Below are 23,616 nucleotides of genomic sequence, written 5' to 3' on the forward strand. Positions count from 1 at the left end.
GTACTGAACGTAGTATTTACTTAAAGCTGAGCTGTGTATTAATACACGGGGCATTTTTCCAAGGCACCACCTTTTATTACCTTTTTATGTGCACAACACGTTCTGATTCTGTTAATTTGATTTCTCCAGTCATGATTACGATATGATTCCCTGATGAGTTGTATGTATATGTGTTTGTATGTGTGTGTGTGTGTGTAGAGAGAGAGAGAGATAAATATACCATTATCTGATAATCACGTAAAGATTAAAACCGACAGCGCTGTCGTTATACCGCCGATTAGCTGCTGTTGCTAATAAGCTAAGCTACTACGAGAGCAATGCTCGTGCACCGGCGCTGTTCGCTTCGAGCACTCGGGTCATCTGTCTGAGTGAGCCAGTGAGTCAGAGTCAATGCTCAGGTACACTCAGCCGTGTTCGGCTGTCGTTAATCACTTCTACGCATGCTCTACGGGCCAGTAGATCCGGGTATTTTACACTTTTCTAAAGACGGAAAAAGAGTTTTCTCTGCTTCATGCGCCACTGAGCAGCTCTCATAGGAATTAATGAGGCCCTGCCCACACGGCTGTATCCAGACTTCCTTATAATAAATCCATGGCGGGAACATCAGGTGACGCAACCAGGAAATTCTCCGAAGGCTAGACTGTCCTGTTTAACAACTGTTGATGCGGTGCCTCCGTAGACCACATAGACTACGTCCTCCAAAGGATGCAGACCTTGAATTGGGACACAGCTCTAGTCTGCCGGGGACTTCCTATGCACTTCCTACACTGAGCTCCTCTCTATTTGCAAACATTTATGTCCTATTTCTCAGCTATAACTCAGCTTGTTCTCTGGGGTCTTTGTGCTTCCTTGTCTCGCAGGTGTCTACAGATCATGGCTGCCCCTGGATTTTGGGTCGTGGTTATGCTGGTGCCGTGGTCCTGCCTGATGCCTATACACAAAATCTATTGGATTTCTCTCCATTCTGGAAAAGGTATCCCTCCTTACTTGCTCTTCCTACCATTTTTTTCCTCCTGTCAAAGTTGTTTTGTGGGAAGTTTTTCCTTATACATTGTGATGGTCTAAGGACAGAGGGATGTCATATGCTATACATCGCTTTGAGGCAAACTGTTATTTGTGATAATGGGTTTTATTCATAAAATTGAGTTTAACTGATTTAAGAAATAGATCAAATAATCAAAAATTGTTTTTAAAGCCACGCTTACAAAACATCACAGGGTTTTTAGAGTTTGTTTGGTCATTTAAAGAACTTATTTACAAATTTAGTTATAAGAATAAAATTTTATAGTTTCCTCTAAATTGTGTCATTATGTATTTTTACTAATTCTACTGTTGTACAATTAGTGATGATGACATTTGTAAATGGCTTGTGTTCAAGGTTCACAGTCTCTGTAATGTGTTTCCAATCCCTGCATCTTATCTCCTCGGTTCGCAGTTAAAATAATACATTTTTTTCCAAGGAATGCCTTAACTGATAATGTACTCACTTGTAGTTCTGCCAAAGCAACAGACTTAACCAATCATTGTCATCATCTTGCCTGAAAATCTCAATGTGTCTTTTTATCAGTCATCAAACACAAATCCTGCCCTCTCCTTCGGATTCACATCAAGGACCAGACAAGGTTAACAGCAAAGAAAAAAAGGTCAAACAAGCAATCATTCAGGAGAAACAGCAGGGCAGATTAAATGTCAAAGGCAGGCAAACACTTATGTCAACAATTGGAACAAACAAGCACAAAAATTAAACCCTAACCTTTGTCCTAATACCAGATGTATCAGGGTCGAGTTAAACCATGCACAACAACAACCACGTCCACAAACACATCTGGACAGGGCAGGCAGAATGAGAACTCTGAGTGGTCCTGCCAATGTTCCTTGATGCACCCCATGAAACCTGACAACACCACGATACCGGACAACATCACAAAACCTGTTAACCATTCCACTAGGGGAGGGAAGACACAGAGAAGAAAAGGACTACTGGTGGTTTTACCGTTAGGAGGAGGTAAACTGAGATGCAGGGATGTCCTAGGTTTAAGGTCAGGTAGGGGGTCCTGTTTGAACCCTGAGGGGTGAGGGAGATCAGGGGATGGGGAGAAGATGAAGTACCGGATAAGCCTTTTATTGAAAGCAAGGGGAATGTGCACTGTACTGGTTTGTGATGTTGATTTCAGGAACGTGTGGTATCGTGAACAGCATCAGCATTTTCATGGCTTTGGTTCAGGAATTAAGGAAAATAAATCTTCACAAGTGATCAAACAGTAGTTACAGACTAAAATGTGGCACGCACCAAGTCAGGCGTTCTGTTTCCCATTATGACGCATTGGTCTATGGTGAACCCAGAGACCCAGAGTGTGAGTTTCTAACACATGGTTAATTTGGTGCTTCACCACAGCCCATGTCAAGTGAGGTCAGTTCAGTGGTTGTATCACAGCAATCCATTCTTTAGGACCTTTGGTCTCAGTCAAATACAGAAGACCGGCACTTTGCTGCTGTGGAGAAACCTGTTTCATAATGGTTTTGATCCTACATTCAATTTTGTATGCATCTATTCTGTGTCAATTCTGTTCTATGTACACATTGGAAATCAACTTTTGGGGCACTTTGACTCTCCTTTCAAATACAAGCTTTTTGGTAGTTTTTGAAAAGGCGAACAACTAAGGTTTGGCAGCAGCAATGATTCCAGCCACACAGTCGTCCACTGTCTGTATTGGACCAAGTATCAGTCTCAGTGTGCTTTGATACCTCTGAAGTACGGGATGTAGTTGTGCTGTTGCAACATGGCCAGGGTGGTGGGGTTAAGTTGATAAGACAAGCCTGCACTGCCACCTACTGGTGTGGGTGAGCACTTGCCACCACCACCACTGCCCCCTTCAGCTCCAGCAGAATAGTACACAGGGAGGGACGATAAGTCCCTGGCCCAGATTGAGGGGTGCTTATTGGACCCCATGAGGGTTGGAGGTAAAGAGTTGGAACTGGAGTCACGGGCCTGGCTGCTGGGTCTACTGCCAAGGTATACCTCTGGCCCTGAATGTCCAATCAAATCACAAGAAACATGCTAAGTGAATGGATACAATTGTAAAGGCAGCCTACTATTCAAATGGCACATTTAGAAATATGAAATTTATGATATGCATTGATTTTTGCATACTATTGCTGCACACATAACCTAGATAATTCACCACATTTGCATATACAGTATAAGTAAAGCCTACAAAAATGTTCTCATTTTTGTGTTAATTTCCCCTTTAAACATTTGCCAGTAAAACAGATAACAGAATAACTTCTACTCTGTGGTTTAGTATGTCATAAAGCAGCTTTGTCACCTCCTGTCCCAGAAACATCCTCCTTTCTGCCGACAAATCTGTGCGGGAAGCTTCATCATTAACTATAAAGTCCTTGAATGTAGCAAAATGTTTGTAAGTCTAGGTCAGTTCAGTTTTTAGAAGTGTTTCTGAGACACTTGAGAAATTACCAAAAACATAATTTTAATTTAAGCAATGATAGGTGAATGTTTTTTTAGTACTTGTACACAATGTATCAAACAAGAATGAACATAATTATCAGATCATGGCTTTTGGCAGTGTAATGCAAGAGTTGCCATAGAGGACCATACCAATTAATGTCTGGTTTTGGGTTTGGTCACTGGCAGGAAATACTCTCAAAATACAGGAAGTAGTAAATCATTTGGAATGTTTGCAGCACATGTTTTGTCCTAAATACAGTAAGCAACCATTTTTTTTCCCAAAACCATCTTGTTCCCTATTCTCCACTAACTACCCCTTTTCCAATAACGTGGAACTGGTTTTGTTCTGGTTCCTGCAACTAATTTTGAACCATTCTGAGCTTTTCAACCAAAAATAAATATGTTCTTAGCTGGAACCAAAATACAGCAGCTTTTCATTGACCTGAAGTGCGAATCCTGATGACCTCAGTGAACGGGTCATATTCTGCAGGTTGGAAATAGAAGATGAAGAGGGCAACTATAAAGACATTATGTGAGAAATCATCAGAAAAAGAAAAAAGTGTTTTGTGGTCTCATTAAGAGTTGGTTCATGCTTGCTTTAGGATAAAACCAATAACGACAGAACAAAAGTTTGTGGGTAATGTTGAGAACTGTGTATCTTCCTCCGTTGATGATACATCCTTGATAAAATTGGTTCTCTTCAAAACTGAAGGAAATGCAGGCTGATTGCAATACAGCACCACGGTTACAAGAATCCTGAATCAGTTCAAGAACCAGAGCTAATTTGGTGGAAAAGAGGTATTAGAGGAAAAAGAAGAGAGAGTATGCATGGAAGATGATGTGATCCCTCAAACATTATGGGATACAAACTCAAACTTGGAGGTATTTCACACAAGAACAGCAAAATATGGATATTAAGTCATATGTGTATGAGGCTAATACCTGGTCGGCTGTAGTTCTGGGGGGATCGGCATGGGGTGTAACGTCCATAGCCACCCAGGGAGCTGTTCGAGCTGGGGCTGGAGGGCCTCCGCTGACGGGGTGACTTCTCCCCATCACCCTAAACACATAAACACATAAAGTAAAGAAAAAAAGTCAGACTGTTTCCAAACATGAGTTAACACAGTTTTTGAAGCCAGTAGGCTGTTTTCCATTACAGATTTTCGAAAAACTTTTCAAAGTGATATTTTCAAAGTGATATTTTCAAAATGCGATAAAATTGAAAATACAATTGTGAGATGACTGTGCACCATTGAGTGATGTTCTGCGACTTCTCCTCTGGTGATAACATCCCAAAAAGGAATGTGATTTATGTTCAAAACATTAGCAGCTTTATTTCTATTGCTATTACTAGCTGTCATTATTTCCAATCCAAGGCCACATAGGCGTGTTATGGAGTGATAATGGAAAGGTGAGCTTCTTATACATGGGAGTGGCCATATATGAGGGATTTCTGGGAGGTGATAGTCCACGATTTCACAGAGGAATTGTGGATTCAAAACTTTCGGATGATCTGCTCAACTTTTGAAGAATTATGCGATGCTATAACACCTCTTGTAGTGCTTGCTGCATCATGCCCGAGGGAGCCAGTTCCTGCTGACAAGCACATAGCCTGGTGACCTATAAAAGGTCCTTTGCAATTTTGCGAAATATGGCTTTTTCTATTTGCCTGAAATACCACCTCACCTTGCATGAATTTTTTCTGCAACAAACGGGAGTAATTTCAAAATTGACATGTTTCCATTAGGCATATTTTATATTCACGATTTCAATTTGTGCAATTTGAGAGTTAGTGGAAACCTAGTGATGAACAGTGGGTTTACTAAACTGACTGTTAATTGAAACAGAATCTTCTGTACGGGGCATTAAAACACAGATCAAACCTGTAAGAGCTCTTCATTCCCCTGAACAAGCCCCTAATTCAAACAAGTGTTCCCAAATATAACAACACAACAACAACACAATAACACACACAACCACACACACACACACACAGAAGGCATGTTACACTGATGGAGGGTGTGTTACACTGACAGTGAGACACGGTGCATCATAATACCTCAGTAGGAGTAGGAGAAAGAAGCTGGGGGGACTGCAAATAAAGAGGGGGAGAGAGCCAATGATTAAGACAAACTCATATGAGAGCTTATGAGTTAACCATGAGAGTGATCACTTAGCGTCAGTGAGTCAGCACATCCACTGTGAGGTCATCCCTGACAGATGGATGACCTGAATTAAGTGAGCCTAAAGTACACTGTTGACTATGCAGACTCAGGGCTGTGAGAGTGTGACTGCACTGCACAGGAATGACTGTGTCTGTGAGACAGAATGAAGCACAGGGTTGATGAATGACTGTAACTGACTTCGTTGTTAGAGTGGGGGTCAATGATGGAGGGATGGCAAGATGAGACAATGAAAAGTAAAATGCAACAAAAGCAGACAAAAGGGAGTTCACTCAGTTGAGTCAGGTTTCCATATGCGCCAGAAAGAAAAGTGTTGAAACCTGAGAAATGTCTTTTGATCAATCAAACCATTTGGAAAAACAGACATTACCATCACGCTGATTTCAACACATAATGTATAAACAAACGAGAATATATGTTGGATGTAGTCAAATGAGTTATATATTAAAATAGCTGCTACGGGCCAGAATTAGATCATTAGCCAAGTGCAGATATTTGGTATGAATACTGTTGCATGCTAATTAAAAACAGAAAGTGTTGATACAGAAATCCCAAAGATGTGTTTGAGGTCATTTAAATTTAAATGTTTTACATTAAATGACTTAATTTTTTGTTAAGCTGTTTCTAAATGTCCTTTTTGTGTGGTTCAAGGTTCAGATTTGAGGGGCCCTGATCAAAAAAAGTTTGCTTTTCAAGGTACGAGGTAGATCTATTTGTCATTTTTTAAGAGTAGTTTAAAAAATCAGAATACATTTGAAATTCGTCCCTTAATCCTGCTACATCTTTTGGCATTTTACATCTTTTCACTGCTTTTATATACAATTTACAAAGTGGCCATCCAGCATAATGAGTTTAGCACACAGTAGGGAAAATGCAATGCAGCGCCACATTGGGTGCCCTTCTTTATGCAGCCTGTTCCCCTCGCACAGCCTCAGTCTGCCACTGTTTAGCTGACAACACTTGTGCTTTGACAAGTTCTGAATGCAAGACATAATAGAGCATCTCTACATGGTGGTTTTGCAATTCTCACCTAACTAATAAATATGACTTCTTCCATCACTTTTCACATTTGCCCTTGTATAATATATAAATATGGTATGCACACATGCTTCTAAAAATGTAGAGACAAAGAAAGTACTGGAATTCTGAGAGCTGTGAGGCTCTACCTCTCCATAGTGCCTCTCCTCAGACGGGTAGCTGACGTATGGAGAGTAGGACAGCATGTCAGGCCTGTCGATGTTATAGATGGCCTTGGTCTTTGGAAGGGCTGCCAGGTCCTTGTAGTCTAGCATCTCCTCTCCTAGTTTGGCCTGGTAGCGGAGAGAAGATTCATCATTTATGCATAACCTTGTGGTTTTCAACACATGCTCTTGTACAAAACTGTATAAAACAACTACTCCTGATCATTTGTATAGAGAAGGCTGCTGAAAAAGCTGAACTATGTGCTGCTGCCCCTGATGGTGAATATAGGTGTTGCAGTCTTACATAGATGACTCTGCTGGGAGAGCCTGAGGCGCTGGATGCTGGCATTGAGGTGATGCTCTCAGATGAAGTCCGGGTCACCTGAAACACACACACATACACCATAATGCCTCAATATATTGGATCAACACAGGTTTAGGGAGGTGACAGAGATGACAGAGAGCAAGAGAGAGAGAAGTTAGTACATATTAATTGTTCATCTATTTCAGGTCATGCCTTGTGTGAAGAATTATGTGGTTCTGATTTTCATTTCAAATCCACTTTTTTCTTTAAGTGACCACATTAAACACCTTCCAGTGCTGCATGTTCATTGGTTAGTTATTTTTTTGTCATGCATTAACTCTTTCACTATAATTTTAAATTTACAAATTAGATTTTTTTTGTCCACAAAATACCACAAAAAAATTAAACTAGAATTATTGCCTTGTGATTGTACACCTTTGTGAACCATTCAAGTTGCACAAGTTTGGCAGAATATTATGATGTCATAGTGAAAGTATACAACTATAATAGCATTATTTCACCATATTTATCTGTTCATATTCTTGAGTTATGGCCATAAACATATTTATGAGGTCAATAACCTTGATCTTTGACATTTAGACCAGCAAATTCTAATCAGTTCATTATTGAGCCCAAGTGGATGTTTGTGCCAAATCTGAGGAAACTCCCTCAAGTCCCTTTTAAGATATTTCATTCATGAAAATGAGAAAGATGCAAGGTCACAGTGACCCTTGAAGTTTTTCTATCAAATTCTAATCAGTTTGTTGTTAAATCTAAGTGGATGTTTGTGTCCAATTGAGGAAACTCCCTCAAAGTGCTCTTTAGCTATCGCATTTACAAGGAGATGGGGCAACGTCACAGTGACCCTCATCTTTGACCTTTGATCAACAAATTCTAATCAGTTCATTGTTGAGTCCAAGTGGATGTTTGTGCCAAATTTAAAGAAATTACATGAAGGTATTCTTTGGATAATGTGTTTACGAAGAGATAGACAATGTCACAGTGACCTTAACCTTTGACCATTGCTCATAAAATTCTAATAGGTTCATTCTTGATTACAAGAGAAGATTTGTGCCAAATTTGAGGAAACTTAAGTGTTCTTTAGATATTGAGTTCATGAGGAGACAGACAACATCTCTGTGACCTTGACCTTTGACCACCAAATTCTACTCAGTTCATTGCTGAGTTCAAGTGGACGTTTGTGCCAAAGTTAAAGACATTCCCTCAAGGTGTTCTGAAGATACTGCATTCACGATACTAACTTCAGATGCAACGTCACAGCGACAGCAATAGTGTTGTTTTGTTCACCAGAGAGCAAATTGATTTGATCAAGTTTAAACAGCACACAGGTCTCACACAGTGTTGCTATTAGTGAAGCTGTGCCAGACGTGGACCATCAGCACCGGTCAGCTACTGTTTAAGCACACAATTTGAAGACAGAGTGGACTTTCCCCTTCAGAATAAAACACTGTGACTTTGATCTTCAACGTGCTGCATTATCATCAGTAACATCCGCTGTGTCTGTCAAATTGTGTGTGTGTGTGTGTGTTCCCCTCTTCAGAGACATCTAATATATCCTGCAGATGCAAGTGCTGACACACATCACTCATCTCTATTTGTTGCAGGATCCCTGAGCATGCACAGACTGATGATCAGCATCATCAGTCACTGACCAATCACAGGTCCTTATTGCAGGTGGCCTGTGGGTGCGGCTGCTGTTCAGTATGAAGCAAATATAGTAGTATGGTGTCAACGGTTAAGATCAACCCATGCAGCAGATGGTTGTGGGCTGAGTGGGGTTCAAGGGGTGCAGGGATGTACAGGAGCACCAACCTGTTGCTCTGAGCCATCATTGAGCTGTATCCGCACCTGCTTCTGGGAGGGAGAGGGGTTATGATGAGGAATGAGGATTTGAGATGGAGGAAGGGCAGATACTGGATGTGAGGCTGCAGCGTTCTGGTGCAATGGTAAGACAATTATTTGTCCCGAACTGTCAAGTAAAGTCCTTCTCTTCATCATGATTGGTTAATCACATCCTCCTTGTAGGGACTGATTTAGCTTAAGGATTGACATACTGAACATATCATAGTTGAAATAATCTGGTGACTTTTTTGGTAAATATTCCAAATACCAACACGTCACTGCTTGCATTACTGGTCCAATACTGTTTTATGCTATGCAGAATCCAGAGGACGGCTGCAGAAGTGTCCGTGTGAGAGAGGCTCAGGGGTCACCAATTTCTAGTCCAGATATGATAAAAGCTGTCAGAAAAATGTCTAAAAGCATCCTTAAACTAAAACTTCTTGGTGGTATGAAACAATATATTGCTTTCTGGTACAGTGCAAGAACTGCAAGCCAGTACACTCTCCTCACCTTGCTCTTCTCCTCCTGCTTGGCTGCTTGTCTGCATGGAGGATGCCAGATAGAAGATCCTGAAGACACAGAGACAAAAACAGAAAGTGTCACACTGTGATTGTTTCCAACATTTCACATCCATTCAGAAGTGGGGATGAGCGAGTGTACCATTATCTATATCTGTTTAACCAATCACATTATTTATAAGCCTTTCCTCAAAATGAGATGAACAAAACTCCAAATTACATGCATGACTCATTTCAACATTTCTTGCACTGACATTTTGTCATGATTATATAAAGCTATCTTCATTACTAAATCTATTCAATTACAGTGGCAAGTGAAGCTAGCAGTTTAACAACATTTAAACTAAAAAGAGCACTCATGGCAGAGCACCAGCTGTTTTGTTGACTCACGCACACATGTATGAGGGGCCGTGTGGAACATTATTCAGAATTACCTTGCACATTCACATATGAAACCAATATCATGCACACACACAACTGAAAACCACACACACACACAAGTGAAAAACACACATGCACACAAGTGAAAACCACACAGGCACATATGTGAAAACCACACACACACAACTGAAAACCACACACGAACACAACTGAAAAAAACCCACAGATGCACATAACTAAAACCCCTCCAGCACACAAGTGAAAACCACACGTGCACACACTGAAAAACCATACACGCACACAAGTGAAAACATACATGCACACAACTGAAAACCACACACACACACACACAACTGAAAACCATACATGCACACAACTGAAAACATACATGCACACAACTGAAAACCACACACACACACACACACACACACAACTGAAAATCATACACGCACACAACTGAAAACCATTCACACACAGAACTGAAAACCATGCATGCACACAACTGAAAACCATACATGCACACAGCTGAAAACCACACAGACACACAACTGAAAACCACACACACAACTGAAAACCATACATGCCCACAAGTGAAAACCACACGCACACAAGTGAAAACCACACACGTACACAACTGAAAACCATACACACACACACAACTGAAAACCACACATGCACACAAGTGAAAACCTTACACACACACACACACACACACACACACAAATACAACTGAAAACCACACACGCACACAAGTGAAAACCTCTCTCTCACACACACACACACACACACACACACACACACACTGGTGAAATGCTCCCATAAAAACAGTGGAAATTTTCATTTAAAACGGAACACATTTCAGTAGAAACCGGAAGGCTGAGTAATACCAGGAAGTGTAAGTGGGGGGAAACTGTACAGATGTCTTCCCAACAACCTACAAATAATCTTGTTGAGGCAGCGACTTTAGTCAACATCATTTTGGCCCCGCTGAGACCATAAGATCATTGACAAATGCGACAACAGTCGGATAGCAACCAGTCGTTGCAACTCCGAGTGCGGACACGCTGGATAGCCACCTGGCATCCCTCTTTTTGCCACGACTTAAATTACAGCATGACAGAGAATAAACCACTGTACAATAATTGTGCGGACATTTCAAACATTTCCCCAGATGAGCTGAATGACTCGTTTCTCTGTGCTGACCTGTGTCGTCAGTGTGCCGCCAATTGTTTCACTGCGAGGTTTTCAGTTATATATCCTATTTTTTTCTTTTTTTATTGCATGGGATAATGGACGTGTGGCTTGAGTATCATTTGCATTGCGGGAAGGATTTAAAGAAGGCTTTTTTCTAAAGTGTTAAGATAGGCTACTACATATACATGCATGCTCCTCATGAAAGCCCTGTACTGTTTGCTGGTGACGTGAATAGCCCTGATAAGTGTAAGGAATTCTGAGGGGCTATCTTCCTCTAGCATGGCACAGCAATATCAATGATCTCAGATCTTCTGACACCAAGAGAAAAAGTTATAAAATAGTCAGAGTTTGAAATCATCAATCAATCAATCAATATTTCCGTGCCACCGTCATAAAGTGCTGCATGGGCTGTGGCCCTCACTGTCAGATACAGATGCACCATGCACTCTTAAGCCTTTGAAGACTGAGATTTTTGCAGTCTTAAAAGTTTAGTGCAGCTCCACTGTGAGACATGGAACTTAATAAACTTGATTACAACATCAAGTTTGACGTATGCAGACTGTGTAATGACAAGTTCTACTGAATCCATCATGTCATGCTGCATCTCTGTTGGTTGGTTGGTAAGTATTTGCAGATCCAGGCTGTCATTGACAATAGCTGAACCTCTCTCACTGTGTGACCTAGAACCACCGTTTTAGAGCTACGACCAAAGATATCAGCATGTTTCTATCACAATGGTCATCTTTTGTCTGAGATAGCCCAAAATCACATGATGTATACACAGTGGGCTTTACACTAAAACCAATGCAAACCCATCCATGTTATTGTTAGATGGTCAGAGCAACAGACACAGTATAAAGACCGAGAAAGTCCAATAGGGGCAGGTAGAAGGGTCGGTAGATAGGTTCAAGCACTGGACTTTGCACCAGCAGACCAGTGTTTGTGTCCCATGACACACTAATAGCAAGTGTAGAGGTAATCGGTACATCAGAGATTAGTCAATTGTTAATCACACAAAGTCACTGAAATATCTTACAGATAGAGAACAGACTTGAAGGGATTTGAAGTGCTTTTACCTTGCAGGTACATTTCTTCTCCCTCTGCAAACATCTGCTCACAGCGGGCACAGCGGGCACATGTGGGGTGGTAGTGCTTCTCTCCAGCCTGTTGAGTAGGAAAAAAGAACATTTTATGACCATGTAGCATACATTTTGGTGTTTTTAGGGCTGCTCATGCATTTAAGCATTATACTTCGATAAAGTCGGGAAACTTACAAGGGAAAGGTAAAAAAGAAAGGTTAGAGTTGAAACAAAAGAGCCCAGATATCTGGACTTTTAATCCCTAGTATAAAAATAGTGTCATACACTTCCAAAAATGCAAACAACTCGAATGCATCATTTCATAAGGCATTCCGTGCCAGGGAAAGGCTTATATTTTTCAAACTCCACACCACAAGTTTGTGTTTTTTGTTTTTGTGCTAAATTTCTCTAGTCTTCTAGTCCAATAACCCTGGTGACATCATCTGAGAATATTTGATCAGACTTGACAAAGCTCCTCCAGTTTCACAGAAGACTGTCAGACTCCAAGGGATCCATAAATTTCCACACTATCATTCATAGCCTAACTGAATCATTAGCAGTTCTTTGAGAATCATAGAAATTTAATGTACCTGCATATGTAAGGACAAACCAATGTAACACAGACAACACATGTAGACACACATACATAACCTTACTCCGTGCGTCTGAAGGCACAGTCCTACAGAAGTCATAATTAGCTTATTAAAATGCTGATGCAGCATGAATAATCAGACCACAGAAGTGCTGACTGTAATTTAGAGTCCAATTAGCAGAACTTGATTCAAGTGCCACCAGCTACTGACGACACCACACAAAGGTTGTGTGTTGTTTAGCCACAAGGTGGAGCACTTGTGATGAATAAGGAATACTGCAGGTGCATCCAGTGCAGAGAGTGGTGCAAGAGTGAGGAGGGTATCAAAGCATTCCAACTAACTTGATATTAAATGGCTTGACATTTAGGAGCTAGAGGGCTCTGATATGTTATCTAGAGTTTGAGTAAGAAGCCACGAGGCAGCATGAGGCGAGGACGGATGTGTCGGTAATACACGGTTCATATGTGATCATCACTGATACTCTCGCCTGGTCCAACTATCCTGATTATGTGAGCTCAACATTGTGTTTCTCTCTCTGTATCAGTCCCATACCCAACATGGGACAAGAGTTGGTCCAAAGTGCTGCTGCCAGTGTTACTATGCTCTCTCTTTTATATTAGGGACTGTGTCAGTCTAATAATCCTCGAGTCTGTTCAGGTCTGCATCGGGCGTTCCTCTGTATTGTATTTCTTTGTTTTTGAACAGTTATTTTCTGAATGCTTGTCGGCTTTTGGTAACCTTTGGGTTTAAGCTAGGGATCCAGCACTTTGAACTCATGAAGACCTGAACAACAATGAGCAATCATCCAAGTGCCTTATTCAAGGGCACCTCTGCTGTTGCAGTTGGGTTGAGATACTATTTTTCTTGACCAGATTTTTTTATCTAGTCCAGGGACCGAGTTTTTCCTTGGTTGCTGTGAGGTTGTAAGGACAGAGCAATGTACTGTTGCTCTCTGAGGCAAACTGTGATTTGTGATAATGGGCATAAATAAAATAGACTTGACTTGACTAACAAATCTTTCGTCCAAAACTAGATATTCTTCCCCAAACCACTCCTTTTTAACCCTTGAAACCTGAGCAAATTGGGTTGATTTCTTTCAGAAACATGGGAAGAAGGTAATGAGAAAAAGAGAAAAAGAAAAAAAGGTAATAATAAAATATTTTTTCCCTTTCTTTTTCAAAAATATTTTTCTATTTACTTGTTGCTTACAAAAACATTGGTAATGCAGTTGCACATTGCCTTTTTCCCATGTTTCTGAAAGGAAACACACTAATTTGCTCAGGGTTCAAAGGTCTTAATACTTGTGAAGGCATCTTAAAGAAGTCCAAGAAGAGTGATGCCACTGCAGGCTTCAAAGGGTTAACAATTCTATCAGTCTGTTGGGCTATCTGAATACCATTCCAGTTTCTCAGTGGTAATACTCTAAATACTAATATTCTGTTTTGTGCTGTGTTATGTATCACTGGAATGAAGTAGAATTATCAAACTCTGTTGGCAGATTTTCTTGTTTAAAACTTGTGTGATTTATGGACTTGATAATTCACTAAATGACTCAAGATGAATGGTTTTTGCAAAGAAGTCATTAATTTTTTCTTGCAAAACAGTCACGTGATATCTGTTGATCTCTGCCTCCCAAAAATCATCCCATCTCTTTCCAATAGCGGCCTGATTACGCACCATTCCTCAGAGGTCCCTCCACTTTGCTGCTTCATTTCAATATGGAATACTACCAGAGAACAGGACGTCAACACCCTATTTCTTCAATAACAACCCTGTGTTATGTTTATTTGGACCAGATGGAGCAAGGGAGCAACCAGAGACATGTAGAACTGACCACTGACCGGAGAGATTCCAGTTCCAGGTATTATTGGGAGAAAAACAGAGGTCATGTGCTTGAAAACTGGCAGCATGTTGTGGAGGCCATGCCAAAAGAATAAGGTAGATTTATTAGTCATTCTTTAAACAAAGTGAAACTGAACAGAGACAGGTATGATTGACAGAGACTCAGAGAAAAGAGGAAGTTGACTTAGAAATATTGAGTCCTTGTGTAAAAAGGCTGGAACTGAATTGAAATTAAAACATGGAAAGTATGAGAGGGCCGGAAAAGAGATAGCACCACAATCAGATCCTTCCTTTGTCACAATCCAAGGCTGTGTGAGGGAAAATAATTGTATTCGATGTCCTGAGGGACTGATAAGTCAAGGAAGAGGAGGGGCTGAGGATGATTATAGCGGGGGGTGAACTTGAAAGCTGGTCATTGGAAGTTTTACTGGGGAGGTAAACCCTGGCTGACCAGCTGTAGCTGTACGAGGTTTGTGGCTGAGACTCTTGCAGAGTTTGGGGTTTTTGAAACAGCTGTGATAAAGAGCTTGGAGAGCCAAGTGATGGAGCGGCAGGTGAGGTTGCAATGAGCTGTCAGGCTTTTGCTCCCTCTTTATTTATCCAATAACATACAGAGCATCTGCTCACATTTAAAATGACTTTTCTCTAATGCCTTGTCAATATGCTCAGCTTGTAAATGCAGAAACAGCCAGGTGAGATGGGTGATCCATTTGGAAGATTGGAATGGATTTTGGAGATCCAGGCATGGCTACCACACACGTGTGCACACACACACACACACACACACACACACAAAGAAAATCCGTTATGCTTTTCATAGACTTGGCCAGTCTTTCATCAAGACAAGTGAACCTTCATCAAATTCTGTTTGGGACATTTTCTAATATGAAATAAAATGGAAAATAAACAATAAATCTTTCCATTACCTGATTCACCGGCTAATCCAACAAAACAGAAACTCAGTCCATATCCAGTTCAAGCTTTTATATTACCTGGTACTTGTACTGTTAAACATACCCAGGCTATTCTCATGCACTATTTCTACATAAAGTAAAACAGCAAAATTTGTACGTGTCCAATGTAATTATGAGCCAGTAATTTGTACATTACCGACATATTTTGGATGGTTACTGTCACATGACCAATGTTGGGGTGGTGGAGTCATAAAAGTCATAAAAAACACAGGACTTTCCCTAATTGACCACTCACTCGGAGGAAAGTGAGTGAGGAGGTCTGGTAAGTTGACAAAACATTTCTCTTTTTTACAGCAATTGGTTGTACTATCAAGTTAGCACAACCCAAAAAAACAGCCATTAACAGTAGCCTTTTAAATTCACAAAACAGTTAATTAGTGGTGCATAACTTGTGTATGAAGTGAGTCAAAACAAAGCATTCTAGCATTACTCTCGAGAGTAATGCAAATTTTATTGCCACGTCCGATGAGAACACATGGTTATGATCTGACAAGCACTTTGCTTCCAGCATAAAAAGAAAAAATTCTCTTCCTGGCGATACTGAATTGTCCAGCAGCTACCAACAGCCATTAAAGCCTGCCACAAAACACAAATGGGATTCTGAAAGTTTTCTGAATTAGTTGTTAATATCTTAAAGGTGTTTTTAAACATCATTGAACCATCTTGTAATTGAACATTCAGACTAACAAGCTTCACATTTGCAGCTTATCTAGAACAATCATAAGAACTATGTAGTTAGCTTTTTTTAGGTCTATGACACAAAGTAATCAGAGGTACCTACACATGATCAACTTTGCAACAACATGAGCTGCTTTCTCACGGAGATAGTGAAAACACTGAACAGTGTTCAAGCCAGTGTTATCTTAGATCTTAGATTTTATGTCTGTCTCAAAGTTCAATAAGTTTCAACTTTGAGCACATTTGCCACTGATCTTGTCAAGTGCAAAGTGAGTTCACAGTGGTGTGTATTGTAAGATAACATGAGCATTCATGGACAATGCCTCAAACCTCTTTTTATTGTTGGGATCTTACTTATCTTGTCCTACAGAGAACAATCATTTCCATCATTCTGTTATATGAAACTGAGAGTCTTTGCTCAGCCTGTTGTTTAAATTTCTTGGCTCTCATTGCTGATGTAAACCACTGTGCTCTGCAATCAACCTTTTGGCAAGTTAACCCCATAATGCCGGTACAGTGCAGTGAGCCTAACAGCACATCCAAAGAAAGAGACACCACAGCACCTCCTAATACTAACTGACTGACAGGTGATATCTGGAAACAGCAATAAATAAATGCCACAGCGATGAGCCACAGAGCCAGAGATGGAGGCACAAACAGCAAAGCTTCAATTCAACCTCCTCCACCACTGCCAGCTCCAGACGACTGACTCCATACATCCACACAAAGCACATTCTTTGATCTCAACCAAATGTCATGACATTTTGAATGTTCAGTCTCACTGTTAGTGTGTCCAAGTGCAGCCCAGCACAGAATCTCTCACAGGAATTACACCGTAGAAAGCTTGATTTAATGTTTTTATGAGTTTGCATGAAGTTTCATTTAATATCATCAAAATAAACTCGAAACCCATCTTTCTTTTTTTTAAGGGTTGAGGTAATGACAGGAGAATAGAAGCAGAATACTCAGCACACACACGCGCGCGCTTTAAAGGTACAGGTGCTTTTAGTGCTGCTTGATGGACTTTGTGCTGTAGACATTATAGGGACAAGTATAGAACAGACAGTTCTGGTTCTTGATTATGATTGCATTACTCAAATTCCAAGACGTTGTGAAATACTCACCTACTGTCATATGGGATGCTGGGTTAAAGAGAGCAATGGCCATTAATTATTTATCACCCACCAGGACCAGACCAGTCAGAAATATGCAATGCTGATTTTCAACGAATGAAAAAAAAAAAAAAAAAAAAAAATGTTGGTGACAGAAACAAAGAAAGCCTTACATGGCAGAAGAATGATCATTTGTTGCCAATAAATTATTGCATTTTGTTGTTGTCGCTGTGTGTTTATTTTATGAAAAAATGACAGGTATATGTAGTAACATATTATAACAGAAATAAGCCACTTGAGGCTTTACAGCAGTGGCTCCCAACCTTTTTCCTTAAAAAGGGACCCCTTTTCTATTATTGAGAAAAGGAACAAGCCCTGACTAAGTGATATATTTTGTGGATATTTCATATCATATTTAATGCAGAACAAAAACAGTACAGAACAACTGATAAACTGTATGAAGAACTCAATTAGTAAACACAACAACTGAAGGAAGTCTGTGTAAAACAAGTGATGAATTTTAAGCTGATTATTTCCTGTCAGTCCTGCTTCACAGATGGGTTTCCCTGATAATCTAATTATATACAATAATTATTATTATATACAATAATACATACTCAATAGTTTTCTTTGTTTTTGACATATTCAGTGTTTTCTTCTCCCTGATGCTTGGCCATTGTTCTGTTAGCTATTTGGGTGTGTAGCTGTGTTATTTTCTAATGCAGGATGAGGCTGTTTAAAGAGTAAGGGCTCTGTGAAAATAGTTCATTTTAAGGTGCCCTTAACCTGCAAGATTTTTATAAAGTTTGTATCTTAGAAGAAAAAAAGACTTTAATAATAACAATGTCATTTAGTTTTCTTTACAAAAATAAATGGCTTGCTGGGATGAAGGCTAACTGTATATACACACATATATATACATTTTTTTTTTTTTAAGTTTGCAGGACTTTTTTTAAGTCCTACATATTGCTTAAGTATACATCTGATAGCCTGACAGAACACTGTAAGTAACACAAATGGAGGATGTTATTCACACACAAACACAGCAGTGAGAGCAACTTGTGTCTCATTTCTTGCGTTTGTGTTTCTGTGCAGACAGAGGAACCTGAGAGAAGATTATGAAAGGAGAGAGCAGGAGAGAGTGCCATGTAATGAAAGAAGGAGAGAGGGTGAGAGAGTGGGATTGTTGTTTGTTCCCATAGTGCAGCTCTGTTGTTCCCAGGTCACTATAGGAGCTTCCAAGACCCCCTATCTAAAAGCTTTCTTCTCTTCCTTCTCTCATCCCTCTTTCCTCCCAAAGAGAGTATCCCGTGTCAGTCCCTCCATCCCTCCATCCCTGCAGAACAACAAACTGCTTCTCTCAGAAACATTCCACTGCACTGACTCCTACCTGTCTCACACTTCCTCAGTTTTATTGTGCCTTTTTTAACCACTCACCAATCATACCTGACTGCTTTCACTTTTATTTACTAACCTTATAGGTTGAACTGAAGCACATAAGTCTGTAGTGTGTGGTACATTGTAGCTATGGGCATTATTTGAATGGTAAATATAAATGTGACTAGGCGCAATTGTATCACAGAACACAGATAAGTGGGTTTGTACACTATATTTGGGCCTCAACTAGTGAAAAAAAAAGACGTCATCATTCCTAGTGGTTCACAACATGCACAACAATACTGAGTTTTTATAGTTACAACTAAGCAGAGCAACATATTTATGTATTACTAAAAACACTTCTCACTGCTTACCATGATAAGAATGTCAATAAACATTTTCATACAACCAATTCGAAACAGGACTTCTAACAGACAAAGATATTACAGGTGACCATACAAACATGAGACTTATAAACACGAGAAATGACGATCACATCTCCATATCTGATTTTGATTTCTGACAAAGAATGGTTCAGTGTAATCTGTCACACCTTTACTCTTGTGTGTAATATGCACGCATAACACTAACTGAGCACTATGTCAACAGCCATAAACCATTCTAGATGGGACTTGTAATGAAATGTAAGTTGCAAGGGTTTTATGGATGCTCTGACTACTTATAAACTAGAGGTTGAATGCTGGGGCTTACATTGCATTATAAATACTTATACTTTCCTATACACTCATCAACAATCAGCTGTAGTAAGGACTCAAAGTGTGCTTTAACAGCCCATGCAGTATCATAAGTTATCATTGTATGTGTTTAATAAAGTGAGGTACATATTAATGCATTTATAATAATTTATGCTTCGTCATATTTGTTACATTGTTGGGGTTAAGCAAAGTGTAATCATTTTCATGCATTTTTAAGAATCTATGCTGCATCATAAGTGATTAATACCCTCTGTTGATGTGTGTATAAATATACACACATCGACAGCCATGTAGCCATGCCCCTTTGACGTATTTTAATCCCCGCCCCAGTTACACATTTAAAAGCTCCGCCTTTCTTACATAATTTAAGCCCCGCCCCTGTAACGTCTTGTAAGCCCTGCCCTTGATAAACTGTTATAGCCGCACCCCTTACAATTATTAGGACCATGCCCCTATTACACGTTTACAAGCCCCACCCCTGCTTCTTATATATTGTAAGAATATATGACGCATATTCTTACAATATTACGTCATATGTCACATATGTTAAACCCCGCCCTCTGTGAACATTAATCTACGCCCCTGTAACGTGTATTAGGCCAGCCCTGCTTCTGATTGTTCTCCTGCTTATCTCAAGATTTTATTGTGATATGACTCATATGGGTATTTCGAAGCTCCTGTGATCTTGACTGTGTCCAGACTGTCTGCAAACAAGCTATATACAAAAGCCTCACATGAAGATCATAAGATAGCAGCCTTATATTTTAAAAATCTAATTATGATCATTACGTATATAGTTTTCTGTACATTTCTCCCAAGCTTTTTTGAACACAAAAACTGTGTTCAAAAAAGTTAAAGAGCTAAATCAACTAATTTCTTGCAGTTTAAAAGTTTAAATTCCTGTGAAAGGTGTGTGAATGCAGCACAACAAAACTGATATCTAGATTTCAAGGGTTAAAAAAAAGTAAAGCAGTGGACACTGATGTGTTCCAAAGAGACAGCTGAGTGTGCAATCTCTCCTGTAGCTGTAGATGTTTTCTACAACAAGAGGACAGGAAGCTGTGTGGCTTTGTTTTCAGCACACAGAGATGGAGTGCTACCTCAGAGAGTGACACTGAGCAGGTGACCTGCCCGAGGGAAAGAGCAGGACAGAAAGCAAGGAGAGGTAAAATGTATGTGTGCAGAGAAGAGTGAGGCCAAAGCTATTATCCCACAGCCGGAGAGAGAGAGAGAGACAGACAGACAAACAGAGAGAGAGAGAGGAACAGAGAGAGATTGTGCTGAATATCCAGCAGGCCCAGCAGCAGAGCAGGCTGTGTTTGGCTGCTTGTCCCCTGTGGACTGACGCACAGCTGGCTACAGAGGGACGAATGGTTGATCTGAGCAGAGCTCCCCCTGTTAGCCTTGCGGAGCTGCCCTCTGCACCACTCTTTTCATACTCAGAGGGAAAATATGTTCCTGATGATGTCAATGCAGAGCTGGGCTGCAAATTCTAGAAACATTTCATGTATCTGCATTAGTAGTGCATAAGATGTGATGAAATTTTAATGTTCACTTTGGGGAAATAGGGTCAGCGCTGGAATCTGCTCAGTCGAAATGTGAGAAGGAGAAATATGAAGAATGTCAAATAACAACATACATTCTGCGAAATTACGCAGAATTGGTAGAGCCCAGAAAGAACTACATTCAGAGGGGCACGCCTACAATTTAATGCTGCACTTCCATAAAGTTGGCTCTGACAAGTCTGACAGTCTGAAACTAGAGTTACTGCCTCACATTTGCATGCCACACATCAATGTGCACAAGTTCTGCTTAAAGTTTACATCCATGTCTGTGGTAACATGGATGCTTCACACACATCTTCCCTCTGTGCACAATCTAAATCCAAAATCTCCCTTTCTCTATGTTCCTATGCCAGATTTAAAGAAATTCCCCCAAAGTGTGTACTTAAGAAATTGTGATCCTCATAATGAGATGGGTGCAAGGTCACAGTGACCCTTGACCTCTGACCACCAAAATCTTATCAGTTCATCACTGAGTCAAAATGAATGTTTGTGCCAAATTTGAGTACAATTCCACAAGCTGTTTCTTGAGATATAATTTTCAAAAGAATGGACACACAAGGTCACAGTGACCTTGACCTATGACCACCAAATTCTTATCAGCTCATCTTTGAGTCCAGGTGGATGTTTGTGCCAAATTTGAAGAAATTCCCTCAAGGCGTTCTTGAGACAACATCTTCACAAGAACAGGATGTATGGACGGACAACCTGAAAAAATCATGCCTCCAGCTCCGCCTATCGCCAGTGTGGAAGCATCCAAAGAAAACCAAAGCAGAACTATGAGATATCCTGACTTTGAGTCCTCAGTGTTGGTAAGGACCTTGTCCTCTCATGATAACATTCAACAGCATCTTGTGTCTTTCTTCAGACCCTTTCAGCTGGTAAACACACGTCTTTTCAGCTGAATGTGCTGACTTAGTAACAAAGCTAAAATGAATGTAGAATGTCAGCCATCAGTGGTGTGATGTTACCTCCAGGACTTTGCCAGTGATGTACTTCTTGCAGCTCTCACACTGGATGCCAAACATGGCGTGGTAGTCCATCTCACAGTAGGGGATTCCATCCCTGACAGAACAACACAGGACACACATCTGTCAGAAGAGTCCTCTGTGCAGTGTGTTACAGCTGACAGCACTCAGCAGCACTCCAAATATGATAACAACATTATATTTTCATCATCTGACAACATGTATGGCAGCCATACTGACTTACTTGCTGATGTACTCAGCGTTGAGCACCTTGTTGCAGACTTTACATTTGAAGCAGCCCAGGTGCCAGTGCTTGTCCAACGCTACCAGAGACTGTTCATTCTTGAACTCCTTCCCACAGCCGCAGCAGTCTGCAGAGGAAGGACGGGACATACTGAGATTTAATGAGACTTGACTTTCTCTGTGTGGAAGAGTTTCCTCTACAATGCAAAAAATAAAAAATAAAGATGAACTGAACACTGGACATTTGGTTTTCTGAAAGTGGAATTACATAATTTTAGAAAGATGCCAACTTAAGGGATGAAACAAAAAATTATGACAAAGAGCCTTGTGATAAATCATACTGTACATGATGCAAAAGTCCACTTTTGAGACACAGTCAAAGAGAGACAGACAGAAATAGAGTACTGACTATGGACAGCCTGTATGGGTGCGGGGCTGTTGGCAGGGAGAGGCTCGGTACACTTTTGGCAGATACACTCCTTCCCATTAAATGTCACCCGGTCACCAGCGGGGAACGGCTGTCTGCAAACAGAAAACAGACAGATTGTTAGAGCATTAGAGGATGCTGACTGATGTGCTCTGTGCTCTCAAAGCTTACAAAGTTATTCTACACCTCTGAAACAACATGTAGACTATCACTGGACACAGCTGTCTCAGGTGGATCAGCAGCTTTGTAAGGCCAAGGGAACCAGTTCCTACTGACAAGCACATAGCCATAGCATCATGTGAGCTACAAAAGACAAAAAAAGTTTCCATTTTTTTCGAAATTGACATGTTTCCATTGGGCGTTTTTTATATCCGCAATTTCAATTTGAGGGTTAATGGAAATCCACCTAAAGACAGGTTTTTAGCACTCTGTGAATTGATTATGTGTCCAATCACCGCTATAGCGTCACAACTGTGCAAGATGAGGTCACAAATCTTTACAGGTGTGTAGTTGAGATCAGAGAAGAGAGGGTTGGTCTGAGCGAGGCCACCAGAAGTAGGGGGTAGGAAGTAATGAAGAGGCCGTTTCCCTTCCACTGTCTCTAGTTCATCGTTTTTTTAATCACCTGCAAAATCCCTTAAGAGACAAATGCCATTACACTGTTGAGAGGGACATTACAATGACACAATGTCTTGTGGCTGTTTGTCTGTGCTGCTGCATAGCTGCTGTCACCAAGTCAAGTAGATAAGGAGTGAAGATGTGTTGGCAGAGCAGCGCTCTGACTGGCTGCCACGTGCTGCTTCCTGCTGCTCGCTAATATGATATTAGAGCTACTGTCATGCTGATGTCACGGCCAGCTACTGACAGAGGAAGACATCCAGGCAGACTGGGCTCGGATTATAGGTTCATCATGTAAAACAGTCAAAAAGTCAGGTTTTAAGCTTTCTAACTTCCT

At 40.5% G+C, this 23,616-nt stretch overlaps 1 protein-coding gene across 16 annotated transcripts in view; it reads right to left on the reverse strand.

Moving 5' to 3' along the window:
* The window catches only part of ablim2 (actin binding LIM protein family, member 2), a 113,588-nt gene that overhangs the window by 20,008 nt on the left and 69,964 nt on the right, over positions 1-23,616 (reverse strand). For 3 of the 16 annotated variants that reach the window (XM_042511931.1, XM_042511925.1, XM_042511936.1), the window contains 13 exons: positions 22,644-22,756; positions 22,236-22,362; positions 21,995-22,088; positions 12,167-12,254; positions 9,508-9,566; positions 8,968-9,009; positions 7,135-7,212; positions 6,816-6,959; positions 5,526-5,558; positions 4,409-4,526; positions 3,909-3,950; positions 2,746-3,027; positions 1,994-2,065 (listed from right to left, as the gene is read on the reverse strand). In XM_042511931.1, the coding sequence (XP_042367865.1) occupies positions 1,994-2,065; positions 2,746-3,027; positions 3,909-3,950; positions 4,409-4,526; positions 5,526-5,558; positions 6,816-6,959; positions 7,135-7,212; positions 8,968-9,009; positions 9,508-9,566; positions 12,167-12,254; positions 21,995-22,088; positions 22,236-22,362; positions 22,644-22,756 (1,292 nt within the window). The remainder of the gene's footprint in view (positions 1-1,993; positions 2,066-2,745; positions 3,028-3,908; positions 3,951-4,408; positions 4,527-5,525; positions 5,559-6,815; positions 6,960-7,134; positions 7,213-8,967; positions 9,010-9,507; positions 9,567-12,166; positions 12,255-21,994; positions 22,089-22,235; positions 22,363-22,643; positions 22,757-23,616) is intronic. The other 13 variants (XM_042511927.1, XM_042511926.1, XM_042511928.1 and 10 more) reach the window with 13 other exon arrangements.

The sequence above is a fragment of the Plectropomus leopardus genome, chromosome 23, assembly GCF_008729295.1.
Source record: "Plectropomus leopardus isolate mb chromosome 23, YSFRI_Pleo_2.0, whole genome shotgun sequence".
NCBI classification, from domain to species: Eukaryota; Metazoa; Chordata; class Actinopteri; order Perciformes; family Serranidae; genus Plectropomus; species Plectropomus leopardus.